General features: G+C 34.1%; 2 protein-coding genes across 2 annotated transcripts; both read right to left on the bottom strand.

Moving 5' to 3' along the window:
* Positions 1-462: 462 nt before the first annotated feature.
* LOC118051394 (uncharacterized) lies at positions 463-9,901 on the bottom strand. The gene is made up of 19 exons (XM_035062022.2): positions 9,722-9,901; positions 8,615-8,724; positions 7,595-7,753; positions 7,093-7,158; positions 6,869-6,958; positions 6,386-6,685; positions 5,960-6,057; positions 5,589-5,624; positions 5,351-5,471; positions 5,011-5,247; positions 4,562-4,657; positions 4,331-4,396; positions 4,093-4,131; positions 3,872-4,006; positions 3,008-3,369; positions 2,639-2,732; positions 1,785-1,973; positions 1,285-1,406; positions 463-956 (listed from the first exon to the last, which is right to left on the bottom strand). Exons 2-18 carry the CDS (start codon positions 8,711-8,713, stop codon positions 1,308-1,310), a joined length of 2,286 nt encoding a protein of 761 aa, XP_034917913.1. The 5' UTR covers positions 8,714-8,724; positions 9,722-9,901; the 3' UTR covers positions 463-956; positions 1,285-1,307.
* A 5,041-nt stretch (positions 9,902-14,942) lies between these two features.
* LOC118051395 (uncharacterized) lies at positions 14,943-17,125 on the bottom strand. Its single transcript, XM_035062023.1, has 2 exons — positions 16,674-17,125; positions 14,943-15,954 (listed from the first exon to the last, which is right to left on the bottom strand). The coding sequence occupies exons 1-2, from the start codon at positions 17,015-17,017 to the stop codon at positions 15,300-15,302; spliced, it is 999 nt and encodes a 332-aa protein (XP_034917914.1). The 5' UTR covers positions 17,018-17,125; the 3' UTR covers positions 14,943-15,299.
* Between the last annotated feature and the right edge of the window lie 299 nt (positions 17,126-17,424).

Raw genomic sequence — 17,424 nt, 5'->3', positions numbered from 1 at the left:
ATATACATTGATTGATAGCAGAGTTAAAAGGCACAACAAGCAGTCATAGAATTGAGACAGAAACCAGCACATTTGAGAATTTGGGAGCACCACACAACATTACAGCACAGGGCTTCACAAGATTACAGAAACTGTTTATGTAGGGAGGCCTGAGTGTGTGAATTCAAAAGAATTTTACAATTACATACATGCAATTGCAATTTCCAATCATTGTAAAATGAATACAATTGAAAATGACTTTAAATAAAAATTAGGGATAATCTGCTGGCAAAAAAATCAATTACAATTACATATGGCAGCACAAAGCATACCATGTGAATTGAAGCATATAATTATTCTGAGACAATCTATCTCTCAGCTAGTTTCCCCAGTACATGATTTTGTTTACCAGCACCAGGTAAATTTCTTTATGAAAATGCAGACACGGGGCAAAAATTATAGGCACGTAAATAGAATGAATAGTTGGAAAAAAAATGGGAATTGTATTATTTCCAAAAGGAGAAAAGAAAAGGACTGTTTTCATAACAGTGTTTCTATGGCTAGGTATTGTACCCAACAATACAAATCTACAATGCTTTCGACATCATAACTCTAGCATGGCACCACTTGGGACAGTTCCTAGGATACTTCTGGTTAATTCTCCACCCATCACAAATCTCTCTATTTCCACAAGCAGACTTGCCCTACAACTTGGCAATGTCCAACCATAAAAGCTTGCATGACTGCTAGACAAAGTTCAAAATTTATATACCATGTGTCCAACAAAGGAAAATGCGAAACAGGATCTTCTCAGCAAGTTTGGAGAAAGGCCATAGATTCAGCAATCGATTGATTTCTCAAATTTACAAGGATCCAATTGGATACGTCCTTACAAGTGATGTACCCCACGAAGAATCAATGTATTCCCCAGTATCTTACACAAGCACATGATTTCGATCACCACAAGCCAAGCCAACCTGTGACCCAATAAATAATAATAGCCTGAAAAATGATCTTTTGTTTGTTCTTCATATATACACCAAATGAATATACTGACTCAGCTTGTTCAAAAGTAGCCTTTCAGAATGCAATCAAATATAAATTCTGGAGAAAAATAAAATTTCCTGCAGTTTTTAACACATCCTATTGTCAAAATAATCTGACTTCCTTTCCCTTTTTTCAAGCTATAAAATTCAGGGAAAACTCACAAATATTGAAAGATGCATCACATAAATTTCGACTCAAGGGGGAAAGGTAAGAGTTTGGGAGGATAAACCCAGACTAAGAGAACAAGTCAATACTCACCTGCTCTCAAAAATTGTATGGAGTCACCTTCCCTGAGCTAATCTGTAATTGAGGATCAGATCCTCAGGTTTCTTCCATATGTATGCTCGTACTGTAGCTAAGCTCATGTCTGGGGATAAGACCTAGAAAAGACAGGCTTTCCTTGAGAAAATAGACAAACAAAATAGAGTAAAGAAAGAAAGAGCATGTAAAAGAGAAATAAGGACAGCAAATGGTTGTTCTTATACATTGCCCACTTTTCTTCTCATACAACATGTGATTCTTGTTTGAAACTTTACAACTCATTTTATAAGGATGATGTGCTCTTGGACATTCACCGCTCATGGATATATTATGCAGAAATGTCCAGCCAAAGATAGAAGTAACATTTAAAAAACTGAAGAATCCAAAATCATAGTGTGAGCCACATTTGGTGATTACACTTGTTTACCTGAAGAGCCTTATTATGCAAATTTTGTGCTTTTGAGTGGATTTCCTCTAAAAATGAAAATTAAAAGGACCTGATTATTGCACAATATCTCTATGGAAGGCTTAAGCTTTTGCCAAGGCTTCACTCCAGATCGGAAAGATCCATCTCCAACCACTGAATGCAGCAAGTGTCCTCCAAGTCCAGGAGCAAATGTTCCATCAGTATTCACATTATCAAGTGGTTTGTCAAGGACCATCTTTTCTACAACATAATTGACAACCTGCACAAAAATGTTAGTAAAACCCAGATAGTAAAAATGGATTCTTCAGCATATCACAGAAAATACACTGGCAAAACAGCTTCTAACTCAGGATTCATTTCGCATCTTATTTCTTTTTGACAGCAACCAATCTATAATTTGACCAGATCAATGGTGCAATATCAATGCATTTCCACTGAGGAATGAGGGAGTTACACTTTGACCTTCAGAAACATGAAATTTAAGAATAAAAACAGATTTTGAAACAGAAGCTTAGCATATCCATGATTTATGGAATAAGATCAGAAAAAAACTCATCATGCAGGAAGACATTTATCGCATGCTAGTCTGCTAGACAACATCAACAAAAGGCAATTGACTACCATTTCTTGATGCATTAAATATTTTTAATTCTTCTGCAGATATTGTAGCTGAAATCCAGAGTTGCATCCAAATGCATCAATCAGACTTAATCAAGCCATCAATTTGTATTTTAGAAAGCAGGAGTTGAACAGGAATGCGAAAGTCCAAAACATTGACAAAGAAACATTCATGAGAATATAATGTCAGAAATCTTCTTTTAGCAATGTATAAATAATTCCAGCCCAGCATCACATGAATATTGTGAAATATTTCCAGATCATACTCGCATGCAAAACTTTTCTTCCTTGCTGAATCCAACTTACTTTATGTATTCTCAGGATGCGAGGAGCACTTAATTTGCCTTGTGTGAGAATCTGAAAAGCTGAACCTTCGCATGGATGCAAATAAAAGCTGCACCTGCAGAAATTTAATCACTTTCATTATTATCTGATGAAATAGAAATACACTTAAAATGAGAAATACTTGAGCACATTAGCATATTGATTGTTAACATAGTTTAGAGAGCCCAATAGGATGCATAAATATCCAGGAACAAAATCTCAAAAGTTGATCAGAATAAATTAAAGAATAAGAATAACAGCTGGAAACAGATGCCCTGTTCCCGTATAAGAATGCTTCCCCGTGACTTGCAAGTACAATTAGAATTCAGTGAAAACAAGAAAAAAAATTACTTGGTGTTTTCTCTTGGAGGTAGGCGATTGTTCAACACACAATCCAAACACCACCAAGGGAAGTCCTTCTCGTCTTCACTTCCATCTAAATCAGTAATTTTCTTTCTCCATGGACCTCCTTGAGAGCCCTCAGTAACCACTGAAGGAGGGGAAACTGTTGAAAATTCAAATGGAGGATAAACCATTGAGTCATTTTCAGCACCGCCATCTACATCAACTCTAGAATGGGCAAGACTTCTAGGAGCAATATCCTTTCCAGATAAAACATCTCCATTAGCTGAAGCTTGGGATCCAAGTCTTTGCCTTCGCTTGGCCAACCAATGAGCCAACAAACCTTTAAGGGTTTCACGAGCTAAATTAACCTGCAGATCATGAATAAGTGCCATTATGAGTATAATTCAAGTGATTTAGAAAGATTCTTCGTTATCAATGTTGAAAACAAACTGTTGACAAGAATAGCGATTGGCTTCTACCATGAACAAATTGTTATGCTGCAGTTTAATCACCATTTATTACATCTAAAGAAGATTGTTTGCTAAAGTAGAACCATGCCAAAATGATTTTATTTCTACACTTCTTAGAGGCATAGCACATACTAATGTGAGTTTTGGGGACCTGCACAATGAGATGTCAGTCATTTCAATTTATAATCAAGAGGCACTCACTGAACAGCTTCAAACATTTAAAGCATTTGATTCTTTCAAAAGAATAAACTAGTTCACTTGGATAACATATATGTTCAACTCGTTCTCAGGTGAAGCAAAAATTCGAACTTATTAACAATTGTGTAAAATTGAGAATCAACAGGTTCCATTTTAAAACATTTTCCCAACCCATACATGTACAAAAGTTTTACTGTTTTACCTTGTCATCCTCAGGTTTCTCAACTATGTTAAGATCTGCTGAATACATCTCAGCAGAAAAGCACTGGGGTGTGTCCAAATGAACAGACAAGCTTCCAAGCCTGGTATCCACAGTGAACCATGCAGGAATGCTGACCTGGAATGTAAAAGGATCAACAGTAAGATCCACCAAAATTTCCACGCAGCACCAATATACAGCAGAAAAAGACCTTATAATCATACCATTTCAAATAATTGTTCCTTTCTCTCCTCAAAGGATACCTGGAAAATGTCAAAATGAAAATATGGATAATGCCTGTATTATGCCAAACTTGAAACCAATTTTATACATGCATATAGATGGCATAATTAGTACACCATATGATAGGACAACTACCTCCCCTTCCAGGGAGCAGATATGCACTATTGCAAGGATGTAGTCAACAATTCACACAAAAGGAAGGGGAAATAGAGATGTGACCTTCCCATAGTCCTCAATTACAATGCCCCTTGTGATCTCCCACAGCTTCACCGAACCAGCAGTGTCCTTCCAAACAGGTATGACAGGTAAGTTTCATAGAACTCCATTGGCTAAACCACCCCCCACTCCCAAAAAATAATAATAATAATAATAATAATAATAATAGAAAAGAGAACATTTTGGTGATTCCCTGTATATTTTAATAAATATGGCCAAAAGTAACATGCATACCTTGGTCAAGACATGCCTTCTATTATTTAAAATTTCATGCTGCACTATTGCTGAAGTTCCGGGAATCGTTAAGGTTGGTTCTTTATAGACTGGCACCTATAGAAAAGTGCAGTGCATTAAATAATACAAAGAAAAGGTACTGCAAGAGAGTCGCCATATTAAATAATTTTTAGAAACTCAGCAAAAATCATTCATAAAAATGAAAAAAAAAAAACCAAAAAAAACACAGCAATTACATCAAGCCCAATGGAAAATCTGCAACAGAACACAACATAATTCAGACTATAAGAAACCTTTTTGTAGTCACTGGATATTAATTCTCTCCAGTTCAAAAATTAACAAAAAAATTAAAATTAGATGTAGGACATTAAATGGGATAACTTGATGACAGACAACTTATTACATGCAATAGCATCAGTTGCTTGTAAAAGGCTATGAGCATTACTTACTGGAATCGATCCTTCTAAAGAAACCCTTGCCCTTGAAAAGGAAAGATTACCAGCCAAGAATGAACCGCCTCTTTTAAAGACCTTTTGAGGGTTGTGCGCTTCAGCAGGCCATCTATGAACCGACGAATCTGTGGTCGCAACCCATATACTGTCATCATGTAATGCCAACTGTAAAATGGGGTGCTCTTTTTGGCAAAGCAAAAGACTCTCTCGTGTTGCCAAGTCTGTCAAGTACAACTGATGGTATAAACAGAATTGGGTATCAAAAATCTGGGCACCAAAAAAAACACTCAAAACTATGGAAATTAATTATATAGATTTCACAGGAAAAACTACTCACAGAAAAATCCCTTCCACCACTGTATACATGGCTGAATGTTGGAGTGCTGGCAAGTGCCCAAACCGAATCTGTATGCACAGCATATGAATGCACACACCGCTGCATGCCAAGGTCCCACAGCCTACAAGACAATTCATGAACTATTCAGTACAAGGTCTTGTACATTTTTATTAATGAAATGATGGGTATTGGATGGAAGGATCAGAGTGAGAAAAAAAAAAAGGAGCAAGATATCCACCTGATCATAGAATCAGAAGAGCCTGATAAGCAATACCTACAAAAGTAAAATGGAAAATATTCTATCAGGAAACAGTACTGAAACAAAAATAAAATGGAAGAAATATCCAGTTAAATTTGCTACATAAACGAGCAGTTGGTGTGGAACGATACAAGAGCAACCCATACACTCCCTGAGCTATCAAGAAACAGACATAATTTGTAAAGGCCTTTACAAATTACTTTTATGAGATATTCAAGGGCAGTATGAAGGCATACAGCACATATGCATGCAAGCATTGCAATCTCTATGCCAGATTTGATCCAAAATTTAATTCTTAACAAGAAAAATTATGCAAACAAACTTGATAGCTGCAGAACCATTAAACCAACCTGCCAGTAGAATCCAGAAGCAGAGCTCTAATGTTATCAGTATGCCCTCTTAGCTTCATAGCCTTCGAACCAGTTCGGGGGTCCCAAACGCGGACAACCTTGAGGAATGAGGACAAAAGATAAATCACATCTTGCTAACAATAAGCCAGTATCTTTGCAAGCTATTAAATGATCAAAGCATATGTGTCTAGAGAACAAGCATGTATGCTCTTTCCATCATCTCATGTGTCTGCTGGACACCAGCTTAAAGAGGTAAGCATACACAAATGACTGAAATATCTACCGCAGAGTCATAAGCCTAATGGTACACCTCTCCTGAGATAGGAAGGCTCCAAGTTCAAATTCCCCTTCCCCACAAAAGCTATGGAATTATTAGAACATAAAAATACCAAGAAATGACTATCATATCTGAATATACTAATATACCTTCTCAATCCCACCAGAGACAAGACGGGTTCCACTATCATTCATTGCCAATGCATAGACTGACTCCTTATGGCCTTTGGCACCAATTGGTACATACCCCTGAGTCGTGTGCACAGAAATACTGTTGCTTGAACTAATGGTTCGCAAACTTGTCATGGGCAATGAATTGGTAGAACCATTTACACCATTTAAACAATCATCTTCCATTGCATCACCAGACTTTGACACAGGAGTAAGTGCAGCTTCCACATCCCATATGAAAACTTCCCCACCAAGGCCACCAGAGGCAACAATATTGCTCTAAAATGCAGGACACTAAAACAGGATCAGAAAATGACTCCAATGATATTATGATCATAGAACTATGGATTCAAGCATGATTCTACTAAATTGACTATACATCTTAAGATAGCAAGATGCAGTAACTGGAACGTTTCATCCATGCGTTAATAAGATCCACAAAAATTTTGAAACAGAAATTACATTTTTTTCTGCTGCTGCCAGACAAGTAACATAATCAGAGTGTTGACGAAGTGTCTTGGTACAAGTTCCATCAGATAAGCAATTCCATGTCTGGTATATCACCCAAAAGAAAAAAAAAAGAAAAAAAAAAGAGGCAATTAACCAATACGAAGCTCAGTCAACAAATGTACAGCCAATAACTCATTCAATACAAAAACCAACAAAAATTAAGAAAACTGGCAAACCTTGAGGGCAGTGTCTGAAGAGCAGGAGACAAGGGTGCTATCACCAGCAAGGACAGCATCGTTTACCTGTACAACCAGGGATGCCCCAAATATATCCCATTCTAACTTAGGTATTCACAAAAAAAAAAGTTTATGGCACAAGAAAATAGCAGCATAATATATAGTTCCACTCCACAAGGAAAAATGAACAATTAAAACGATGAGGGCACTCTAAATCACCATATTAAATGCTTATTCAATGAAAAATCAAGTTTGCATGTTTGGCGCACTTGGAGTGTCAGGGAGTCTTGCCCATTCACATTTGATAATTGATTAGAAGATTCATTCAGGGTGAAAATTATCAAATCAAACTTTCTCCCCCCAAATTCAAACCTCATAAAAGACAAGAAACATCAGCTAAAACTATTATCCAATAATTGAAGGCAACAACGAAGCACCAACCAGATCCTTGATAGGTAACAGATACAATAATGAACAAACTGACAAAGGATTAAATGAGTACCCAATCAACATGTGACTCAAATGTGGCAGAGCAGGTAGCGGAATCTTCAGAAATGGCCCATCTCTTCAGCGTGCCATCACGACTCCCAGTGAAGAGGTAATCACATCCATTAGATACAGTGGACTTCAACACTTTCAGACAGTTTATGCCAGCACAATGCTGCAAAAGAGACATCCCCAAAAGAGGTAGTATTAGGATCCATGACTCCAATGAAAGTGACAAGCACATCAAAATTTGATATGTTTAAAGAAAATCAAGCAGCACACAATTGAAGATGGAGTTTCTGTAAACAGAATATGCCATTCTTTTTTTTCTTTTATTGGAAAATATTAACACTGTATGCCCTTACAGATACTTCAAACATTTATGAGTATTACTCAAGGCTGAATTTCAATTTTAGACAAGATAATAACATTCAACTTAATCATGGAAAGCATGTACATTGTACTCATATAGTTTACTCTGGTCCATTAAAACAACAAAATCAAGCATAAAACCAACCTATTACAGACAGCAGCCTAGAAGGAAAAAAAAAAGTAGTTTCAATCACAACATCAAAAAATTCCAAATAAAAATGGAAGAGCAATATAAATACATTAGCATCAATAAGTAGTCAGAGCAAATATACAGTACAAATATTTGGACATGGTACATGAGCAGAGAATATGATCGTTTACCCAAAATTAAACTTGAAAAAACAGCATGTTGGTAATGTCAACACTGTATAAGAATGTCATGCAAAGACTTGAATGATCATCGTAACATTTAGAAGTATTAAGAAACAGCATCAAGTACTGTGCATGGTAGATAATATCAACTACATGAAGTTGATTTCACTGGAATATCATCAAGCAAGCAAGTTAGGTGGTAGGCACTTATACAACATCAAAGTGGACAATGATAACTCCATATAAAGCAATCACATAAAAAATTAGAAAAAAGCAACTTATTCACTTCAAATACTCAAAATGTTGAGCAAAACTCAATATTAAAAACAGAACAACTACAAGATCACTTCACCTTTGTGTCATCAGCATCACTCAACACATATGTTAGCCTCTTCTCTTTACGTGGGCGAACAGAATTAGTTGTATTCCCTGCACTACCCACGCGGTGCATTGCAACAATATCTAAGAGGGATATAAATCAAAGCTAATTAGCAATTTCTTTTCTTAAAAAAAAAAAGTCACAAATATATCATTAATTCCTTCAAGCTACTTGCACAAGTGCATATTAATCAACTATTATTTCCTTTTAGAAAACTATCAAAGAAAACAAAGAAAAAAGCTGAAAAGACATTCCTTCAGAATGTTTCCACAGTTTTTCCTACCAAGTAGCCAGTTTAAGATGACCAAATCTCTTTTCTCACAATAATCATGAGTTACACAAACTAAATTTTCCTTACACAGGTATACCTTAGGTCCAAACCACAAACCGCATCAATAAAAAAAACAAAAAAAAAACGTAAAAAACCCTAACATAAATCAAACAAAAACATACCCAGAAACAGATGAAACAGCCACAATGCACCAATCAAGCAACCATCCAGTTCATTCAGCAAATAAAATTAAATTCATCAAACGGTAAACCAAACCATAAACCTGAGACTACAGCCATTTCACTATTCAAACGTGCATTTTTGGACACAAAACCATCACTTTCATCCCCATACCAATTCCATAAAGGTACCGAAACAATATCATTCTGAGATTAAAATTGAACTCATTAAGACAATAAATCAAATCCTACACCTTGGATTGCAACTTGCTCCCTACATATCCTACTACGTTGCCATTCCCACATACAAATCGCACTCACACACGCATTTGTCTGGGAAAGAAAAAAAAAACTACCAATCTACAAAACTAAGCTTCGCTTCACAATTCTACGCATACGAGAAAGTAACATCATTAAGCTCAAATCCTAATACGCTCGATACCAAATTTAAATGCTACGATTAAAAAATAAATAAATAAATCTTCTTAAGCTAGTTTATTCAAATTGAACCTCGCGATACACAAAATCAACGATCCATACCCTAAAGTGATGGAGAGAACGCGGAGAGTAAATAAAATCGATTGCACAGAAATGAGATAAATTGTGAATTGAAGTGGCTTGGTTACTGACCTGTTGCAAGTGATTGAATGGATTCTAGAGAGTTTTTTTATTCAATTAAAACCCTAGAACGAAGCGATTGTTTTGATAACGACGACGACGATGATTGTTTGAGATTGGGAACTGAAAAAAGAAAAGAAAATTGTACAAACAGAATTCTTCTTTTTTTTTTTGGTGGGGGGGGGGGGGTGTTCTCTGACCAGGAACAACAACCAGGAAGTCAAAGGTTTTTGTGTAAAAATTAAATCCCCGCATCATCTATGTGATAGATGATATAACTGAAAAGGTTCAAAGAAACGATGCCGTTGTGTGTTTCAAAGGGTTATTTATTTATTTCTTGGAAGGGTTTTTCTTAATATAATAAATGGAAAAAAAAAAAAAAAAATGATATGAATTGCAAATGCAACACTTGTTCTTTTTGTTGTTGTTGTGTTCGGTTAGTTTGTCGGAAAAAGATAGATGAATATAAAAAAAAAATTAAATGTATTTGGTTAAAAAAAAATTATAAAAGTAAAAAATAAAAATATTTTATAAAATAATTTTGAAATGAAATTATATATTTTGATTAATGAATATATTATCAATGTCTCCATTATATTTATTTTTTATTTCAAGATGATCAAATGACTAAAACAATAATAAGTTTTTTTTTGGTGTGTTTGGTAATATCATAGTTTTTAGACCAGTTTGATGGCTATTCTAATCTAAGATCTGGATTTCGGGTTTTGACTAGGTCGTCCACATAAAAAAAAAAAATCAAAATGACATTATTTTAGTATAAAAAAAACATAAAAGTTAACTGATTGCAACCAAGTTTTTGAATAGGGTTGCCGGGTCAACTATCCAGGTCATCCAGGTTTTTTTTTTTTTTTCTATTTTTTCTTTAACCTGACTCGGTTCTAGTTCCAGGTCAGCTGGGTCCTAACTTAACCCATCGGGCCAGACCGGTTTCAAAACTATGGATATTATAGTGTAAAATATTTTATAAAAATTATTAATTTTAATATTTAAAAAAATATATCTAAAAATAAAAATTATTATAATTTCAAACAATCTCATCTAAACACTCGAGAAGTGTTTGAGGTTTTGGTAATTATGATTTATACATCGCTGTCATGATAGGTAAGTGTTGATTGCCGACCATGATGCCTGGACAGGGAGGGGTTGGTTTTTAAATGTTCTACTGTCAGCAAGAGATGCTATGGTGTTGTTTGTTTTTACTCTTATAAATCGCATTTAGTGGTTTTTATTTTTTTTAATTAAAAATTTATTAATTAAAAATTATTTTATTATGTTAATATCAAAAATAATTTTAAAAAATAAAAAATATATTATTTTTATATATTTTAAAATAAAAAATACTTTTAAAAACAACCTTCAAACTTTAAAACAATAAAAGCGGAGGGTATAATGGCACATGAATTGCAGTCAAAAGAAAGTCATGACCAGGTACGCAGCAGTAGTGGGCCAAATTCATAACAAAACTGCATATTAGTCTGCAAGTTCTGTTTTAAAGCGGGATTCAGATTTTTTAAGAAATTTTAATTAGAAAAGGCTATCTAATAACACATATTTTATTACCATTCAATCTTTTATTTATTTTAATTTCTTTATTATATTTTTTTTATGAGTCTTCTCTCATATGTATAATTGTTAAGATAATTGTCTGATTTACTACAAAAATATACAATTTAAAATCTAATTCGAATCAAGTTTTAAATTGAATTGAAAAATATATTGATTTGTTAAAATTTAACTAGTATGATTTGTTTTTAATGACTCAAAAAACCTAGTTAATTTTGATTTACATCCGACCAAATCAACATAAAAAAAATATTAATATTTTAATAAAAATATTAATTTAATGATTTATGAATTGACCTGTAGCCAAAATTTTATTTAGAATCAATCCTTAAACCAAGCCTACAACCATGCAAATATAAATCAAATCTAATTTGATAACCTGGATGAGAATAAACTATCATTAAGGAATTCATAATAATTTTAATTTCTATGATATCTAAAATCAGAGCCCTAATCAGAATCAACATGAATCCCTTTCATTCCATTTTTAAAGGCAAAAAAGAAGAAGGAAAAACTAGCAATCCAGGGGATTTTATAGGAGTAATTATTTTCAGTTTTGTTTCAGTTCTTATAAAAAAAATAATTAAATTGAATTTAAAAAAAAAAACAGCCGAAACCCGTTTAAATCAACCGGTTTCGGTTCAGTTTTTTTTAAAAAACCGGTTTAAAATGGTTTAGCTCGGTATTTTCGGTTTGACTCGATTTTTTTATCTGACTTGGTTTTTTCGGTTTGACTCAGTTTTTTCTTTTTTGCTCAGTTTTATTATGGTTTTGCTCGTTTTTTTCTGGTTTTTTAGTTTGGGTTCAGTTCGGTTATGTTTTTTTAGTTTCAGGCTTATAAAACCGAACCTGTCAGTTTTTTTAAAATTCTAATCGATTTAACTGATTTTTTTTATAGTTTAATTTTTTCTATTTTATTTTCTCTATTTAATCGATGTTTTAGTTTTTTTTGCTCAGAATTCCATTATACCAATTACAAAAATAGGAGGGGGTATAAGAATGGACGCCTCTTGCACATTGCAAGGGATGTCGACTTTAAAGAATTTAATATATTGTTTTGGTTCAATATATTAATTTACATCAAAGAATATTAGCAATTCCTTCACAGCGTACTTTTTTTCATTAAAAAATTCGAAGTGTAGGATCTCTTTTGCACGAAACAAGATCTAGTTTATTATTCTTATCGCTGTGGCTCACGACATTCTGTGAGTTGAATTATTTTTTTTAATATAGAAGGATATTTTCAGATATTGTTAATATATTTTACTGTAGAAAAAAATATTTATAAATTATAAATTTAGTATTTATTAAATAATGTCTTATTTAAATATCAATACAGTGATATAAAAAATAATATTTAATAAAAATATATTGACTAAAAATAACATAATTCATATATATGTATGAGTAATAATTACGGACGACAACTCCACCCTTGTATTATTGAATTTTTTTTTCAAGTTTGATTTATTTATTATTTGATATTCTACTTAGTATATTATATTGGATTTTATTTTTTGAATTTAATTTAATTATTATTGAATATTTTATTTAGTAGATTGCAAGTTCAATTTTTGTTGTCTTTTAATTCTACGTTTTATCTTTCTCTTTTCTCTTTTTAATTTTTAATTTGGAGTGTTTGAAAGTGTGGTAGTGATTTTTTTTTCAAAGTGATATTTGTTTGAAAATATATTAAAATAATATTTTTTATTTTTTAAAAAAATTAATTTTGATATCAATATATTAAAATGATTTTAAAATATATATAAATAAATAAATTAAATTTCTTAAAAACATATTTAAAATACGAAATCAAATAGGATATTTGTCCGCATTGGAAGAGCAGCATGGTACACTGACAAATCACTAGATAGAAGAAAAGAAGAAGCTATTTTAATTCCTTGACTGCAAGGATTTTCTGTTCTCTGCTCTAACCACGGGATTAGTTCTGTCCTAACCACTTCATTCCTGTATGATTTTTGTTTTTTAATAATTTTTGGAATGGAAGCTGAACCAGTTTATAGAATATGTTTAGAAATGTAGTTATGATTATTTTTTAAAATATTTTTTATTTAAAAAAATATGTTTTTATATTTTAAAAATTATTTTTAATATTAACGTATTAAAATAATTGAAAAATATAAAAAAGAATTTTGAAAAACTTCATGAACATCCGTCCTCGCAGGCGATTTGAAAAAAAACTGTGCATTAACATAATCAAGAAGCAATAGAATGTCTGAAAAGAATGTGTGCCCATTGCATACTTGGATAACATTACTCCCCGACCTCGAGAACCTCCAAAACTTTTCAACGTGATGTGTTCTTATGGCCTGCTTCCAGATTTGATTACTTACTCGATTTTGCTTGATGGCTTATTCAAGACGTTTGGATGAGGCCTTAAAACTGCTCAAGTGAATGCAAGAGAAGAAATTAGAACCTAACATATATCGTCCTTTATAAGATTCTTATTGAAGCCATGTTATTTCTGGGGAGCATGAAGTTGCAAAGGAACTGTATTCCAAGCTTTCTGCGCGGATGGAATACGACCTACCGTACGGACATATAATGTAATGATCAAGGGACTTCCTGAAGAAGGGCTGTCAGATGAAGCATACGAATTGTTTAGAAAAATGGAAGATGATGGCCTCTTGCCGGACAGCTCGTCTTGTAATGTTATCATCCAAGGATTTCTTCAGAATCGGGACTCATCAACCGCTATACGACTCATTCATGAAATGGTTAGTAAAAGATTCTCGGCAGATTTGTCTACATTTCAGATGTTGTTGGATCTGGAATCTCATGATGAAATCATAAGCAGATTCATCGTGGGAGCTCTCAAGGTAGGAAAATGAAGTGAAATTTTCCTATTCAAGCGCTGTTGTAGGTTGCTGTCCCTCTTTTGAGTTCTCACAATACTCAGTTCTTCAACTTTATTGTTGAACTAGTAACACTTTCATGCACATCAAGATCCGTCGTTTTTGTGCTGCTATCCATTATCTGTACGCAGCAAACACATTTTTTTCTTCAAATCCCTTAATTTCTTATTATCAGGAATTCCATGGTTGGTTAGGGGCCTGCACTTCTAAGAATATACGTTGAAGAGAGTTAACTGATAGTTTGGAAATTATTCCATTTGTTCCAAGATCTTGTTCACCATGAACTCTTTTGCTTGACGAGGTTTGCTGCTCTCTCTCCCTTGACGTGTATCAATTGCCACTATATTCTTACAATTCAAATTCATAATCACAACGGTGCTAAACAACAGTGATAGTTGACGCATGTCTGCTGCTCAAGTTGACACCATTACCACATACATGATTCATATCCATACATAATCATGTTACACAATGACATTTATCAATTACCTCTGTGATTTTCACAATTCAAACGTAGACTTCTCTTTGATGAGGTTTGCTGCTCTTTTTCCCTTGACGAATATCAATAAATATTGATGCGTGCATGCTTTATAGACACACTTGGTCATTTCCACCAATTTAAATGCATTCAATTCTATCTATAACCCCTCAACGGATGTCTCGTTCTTGTATGAAGAAGCTCTCAAGTGTAGTGAGATAATTAATTGCATTTCTTGGCGTAATTTTGAGCCGAGGTAATTTTTTTACTGATTTTTTTACAATTAAAGCCAATCTTATCAAAGTTTTCTTTTTAAATTTACTTCTTAAAAAACATAAACCACTAGTCAGTGCACCGCACCCCATCATCAAACTGAAGTTCAGTGATTAAAATACCCCCACTCCTTCATCAATCCACTAGTCAGTGATTAAAATACCCCCACTCCATCATCAAACTGAAGTTCAAGACAAACATAAGCCAGCGATGTCATTGATCCTCTCTCTCTATTTTTTTTTTCTTGCTGTTATCAACTGGATGTTGAAGATGAAGTGAACAGAAGCAACAAAACAAGTATACAACAACTTTGAGGCTCCATTCCTGCATCCGAATTGCCTACAACCAAAACCACGAAGGCTATTCTATTCTGCACACTCTAAGCTTTGGAACGCCTAAACTCGAACCAAATTTCATAGTGATTAAAAAGCAAGCTATCATGTGTATGCTTTCCAAGATACTCTAGTCCCAAACTGGTCAACCTCTTAGTGCATTCCTCACCTCCCAGTCTTGAGCAGAACTTTATATTATGTGACACGAAGATTCGGCCATCATAAGGCTTCAGCTTGCTCACTAATCTTTCTAGTCCAACCCAGACAAGCTTATCAGGCATATGAAGAAACACAGCACTAGCATATATCAAATCATACACCACTCGAGAACCAAACTTGGAGAAATCCATGTCTTCACCTCGCACAATCAGAGGACGCTTGTGTAAAAGACCCTGAGAAGGAAGTTCATATCTGAATGCAGCCATCAGAGAGAGCTCATCTCTTTCAAGACAGTGGTAGTGCTCAGGGGTGAGATAACGAATAAAATGTGAGCCAACACGGAGAGTTCCGCACCCAATCTCAAGCACACGTGAGTTGGGTGATAGGTGGCTAGACTCAGCAAGGAACTCAAACACATCCCGTCCACCTGCCCAGGGCTCCCCATAGTTGCTATGGTGCTCTTCCACTAGTAGCTCACCAGGACATGGGAGTGCAGTGTGATTATCTAACTCTGGCCCTTCATAATGTGATATGCCCTTGAATCTGAAAAAGGGAGACAGATCAATTCAAAATCATTCATGTGCCCTGAAATTAAAATGAACAAGATACGAATATCTAAGTTCGCGAATACATGCAAAAACATTCGAAGACATTCTGAGTTTCGAATCCGGAGGGTGCCGGTAACATTAACAACAAAAAGTTAAAACACTGCACTTAGAAATTGCGGGAAGAAAAATTCTTATTCTCAGATCAAATAAAATACTTCACATTGGATGTGTTCAAATGATTCCCACTTCTTTCCATCACAGGAACATCATTTCCTCCTTTCACTTCATCAATTATTTTCCAATCCATTCTACCAAAAATAGGTTACGTGCAAAGAAACAATTAACAATACATTTGCAAGCAAAGCAATGGAGCACCGACACAATGATCCATCAACAGCAAAAAGTAGACTTACATCCACACGAACAGGCCCTCATGGTTCCGAGTTTGCAGGATTAAACAGATAAAAACTCAGCACCTTTCATCTTCAAACATGTCCAAATAAAAGTACTGTTTCATAACAGCCCAAATACACCAACACGCACATGACCCTTAAAAATCCCAACTTTTTCAACACCCAAAGCACAATCATCCTAAAAAACACCACCCAAGATCCAAAAATCTAGACTTTATCAACACTCAATACACAATCATCTAAAACAAACAAAACCCAGCACTCAAAAAACCATATAAAAACATAAAAGAGAGTTACTTACTGGATAAGATCTTGTAACTGTTGAGCTCTAGTACGAGGATTAATCCCTTTACGAAGAACATTATCTTGCATATGTAAGCCATTAGCTTGGATCTGATCTTTAATCCATTCAATATCCTCTTTTGTAGCTGATATTCTTTCTTTTCCATCAACCTCGCCAAGCCCATCTCCACCATTGTTATTATCATTAAAGCTTTGCAAAGAAGAGGGACAAGAACATGTAGAGAGAGAAGACAGGAGAAAGAATAACATTATTGCTGCTATCAAAACTGAAAGAACTAACGTTGGAATTGAAATTACTATTCCCCTTTGTGCTGGTGAATATGTTACTGTTGATAATGCCATTCTTTCTCTCCCTCTCTTTCGTTCCTCTCCCTCTCTTTCTCTCTACTATTTGCTTGATTTTTGATGAAAATGAAATTATTGTTTTTTTTGTTTTTTTTTTTTTTTATGTGTAACTTGTGTCGTTTGAGGGACCATGATATGTTGGTTTCCTTTATGAGCATGTAGTGTCGTTTTTTGGAATTGGGATTGAATTTGGTTTTTGTGTTTTGCAAGTTAGGTGCTTGCAATTTGTCTTAATTACATAAGCATCCACAAGGATAAAATTTGGAAAAGAAAAGTCTTGAGCATTTGATAAAATATAAATTGAGATTTTAATCACGTTTTTTCATGATTTATTTTTTTTATTTTGAACCAAACCTAACCGATAGCTTGCATTGGTTTAGTTTTTTTTTTTTTTTTACTATAAA

Source organism: Populus alba, chromosome 5, assembly GCF_005239225.2.
Source record: "Populus alba chromosome 5, ASM523922v2, whole genome shotgun sequence".
In the NCBI taxonomy this organism is placed as follows: Eukaryota; Viridiplantae; Streptophyta; class Magnoliopsida; order Malpighiales; family Salicaceae; genus Populus; species Populus alba.
The sequence above is the reverse complement of the archived record's forward strand: the minus strand, read 5'-3'. Positions and strand labels throughout refer to the sequence as shown.

Excerpts from the sequence above, each read along its gene's own strand:
- LOC118051395 (XM_035062023.1), bottom strand. The coding sequence starts at position 17,017 with ATGGCATTATCAACAGTAACATATTCACCAGCACAAAGGGGAATAGTA. Across the intron at positions 15,955-16,673 it reads CAGTTACAAGATCTTATCCA|ATTCAAGGGCATATCACATT; the intron begins GTAAGTAACTCT and ends TCCCTTTTTCAG.
- LOC118051394 (XM_035062022.2), bottom strand. The coding sequence starts at position 8,713 with ATGCACCGCGTGGGTAGTGCAGGGAATACAACTAATTCTGTTCGCCCA. Across the intron at positions 7,754-8,614 it reads GTGATGCTGATGACACAAAG|CATTGTGCTGGCATAAACTG; the intron begins GTGAAGTGATCT and ends TCTCTTTTGCAG. Across the intron at positions 4,658-5,010 it reads CTTTAGAAGGATCGATTCCA|GTGCCAGTCTATAAAGAACC; the intron begins GTAAGTAATGCT and ends ACTTTTCTATAG.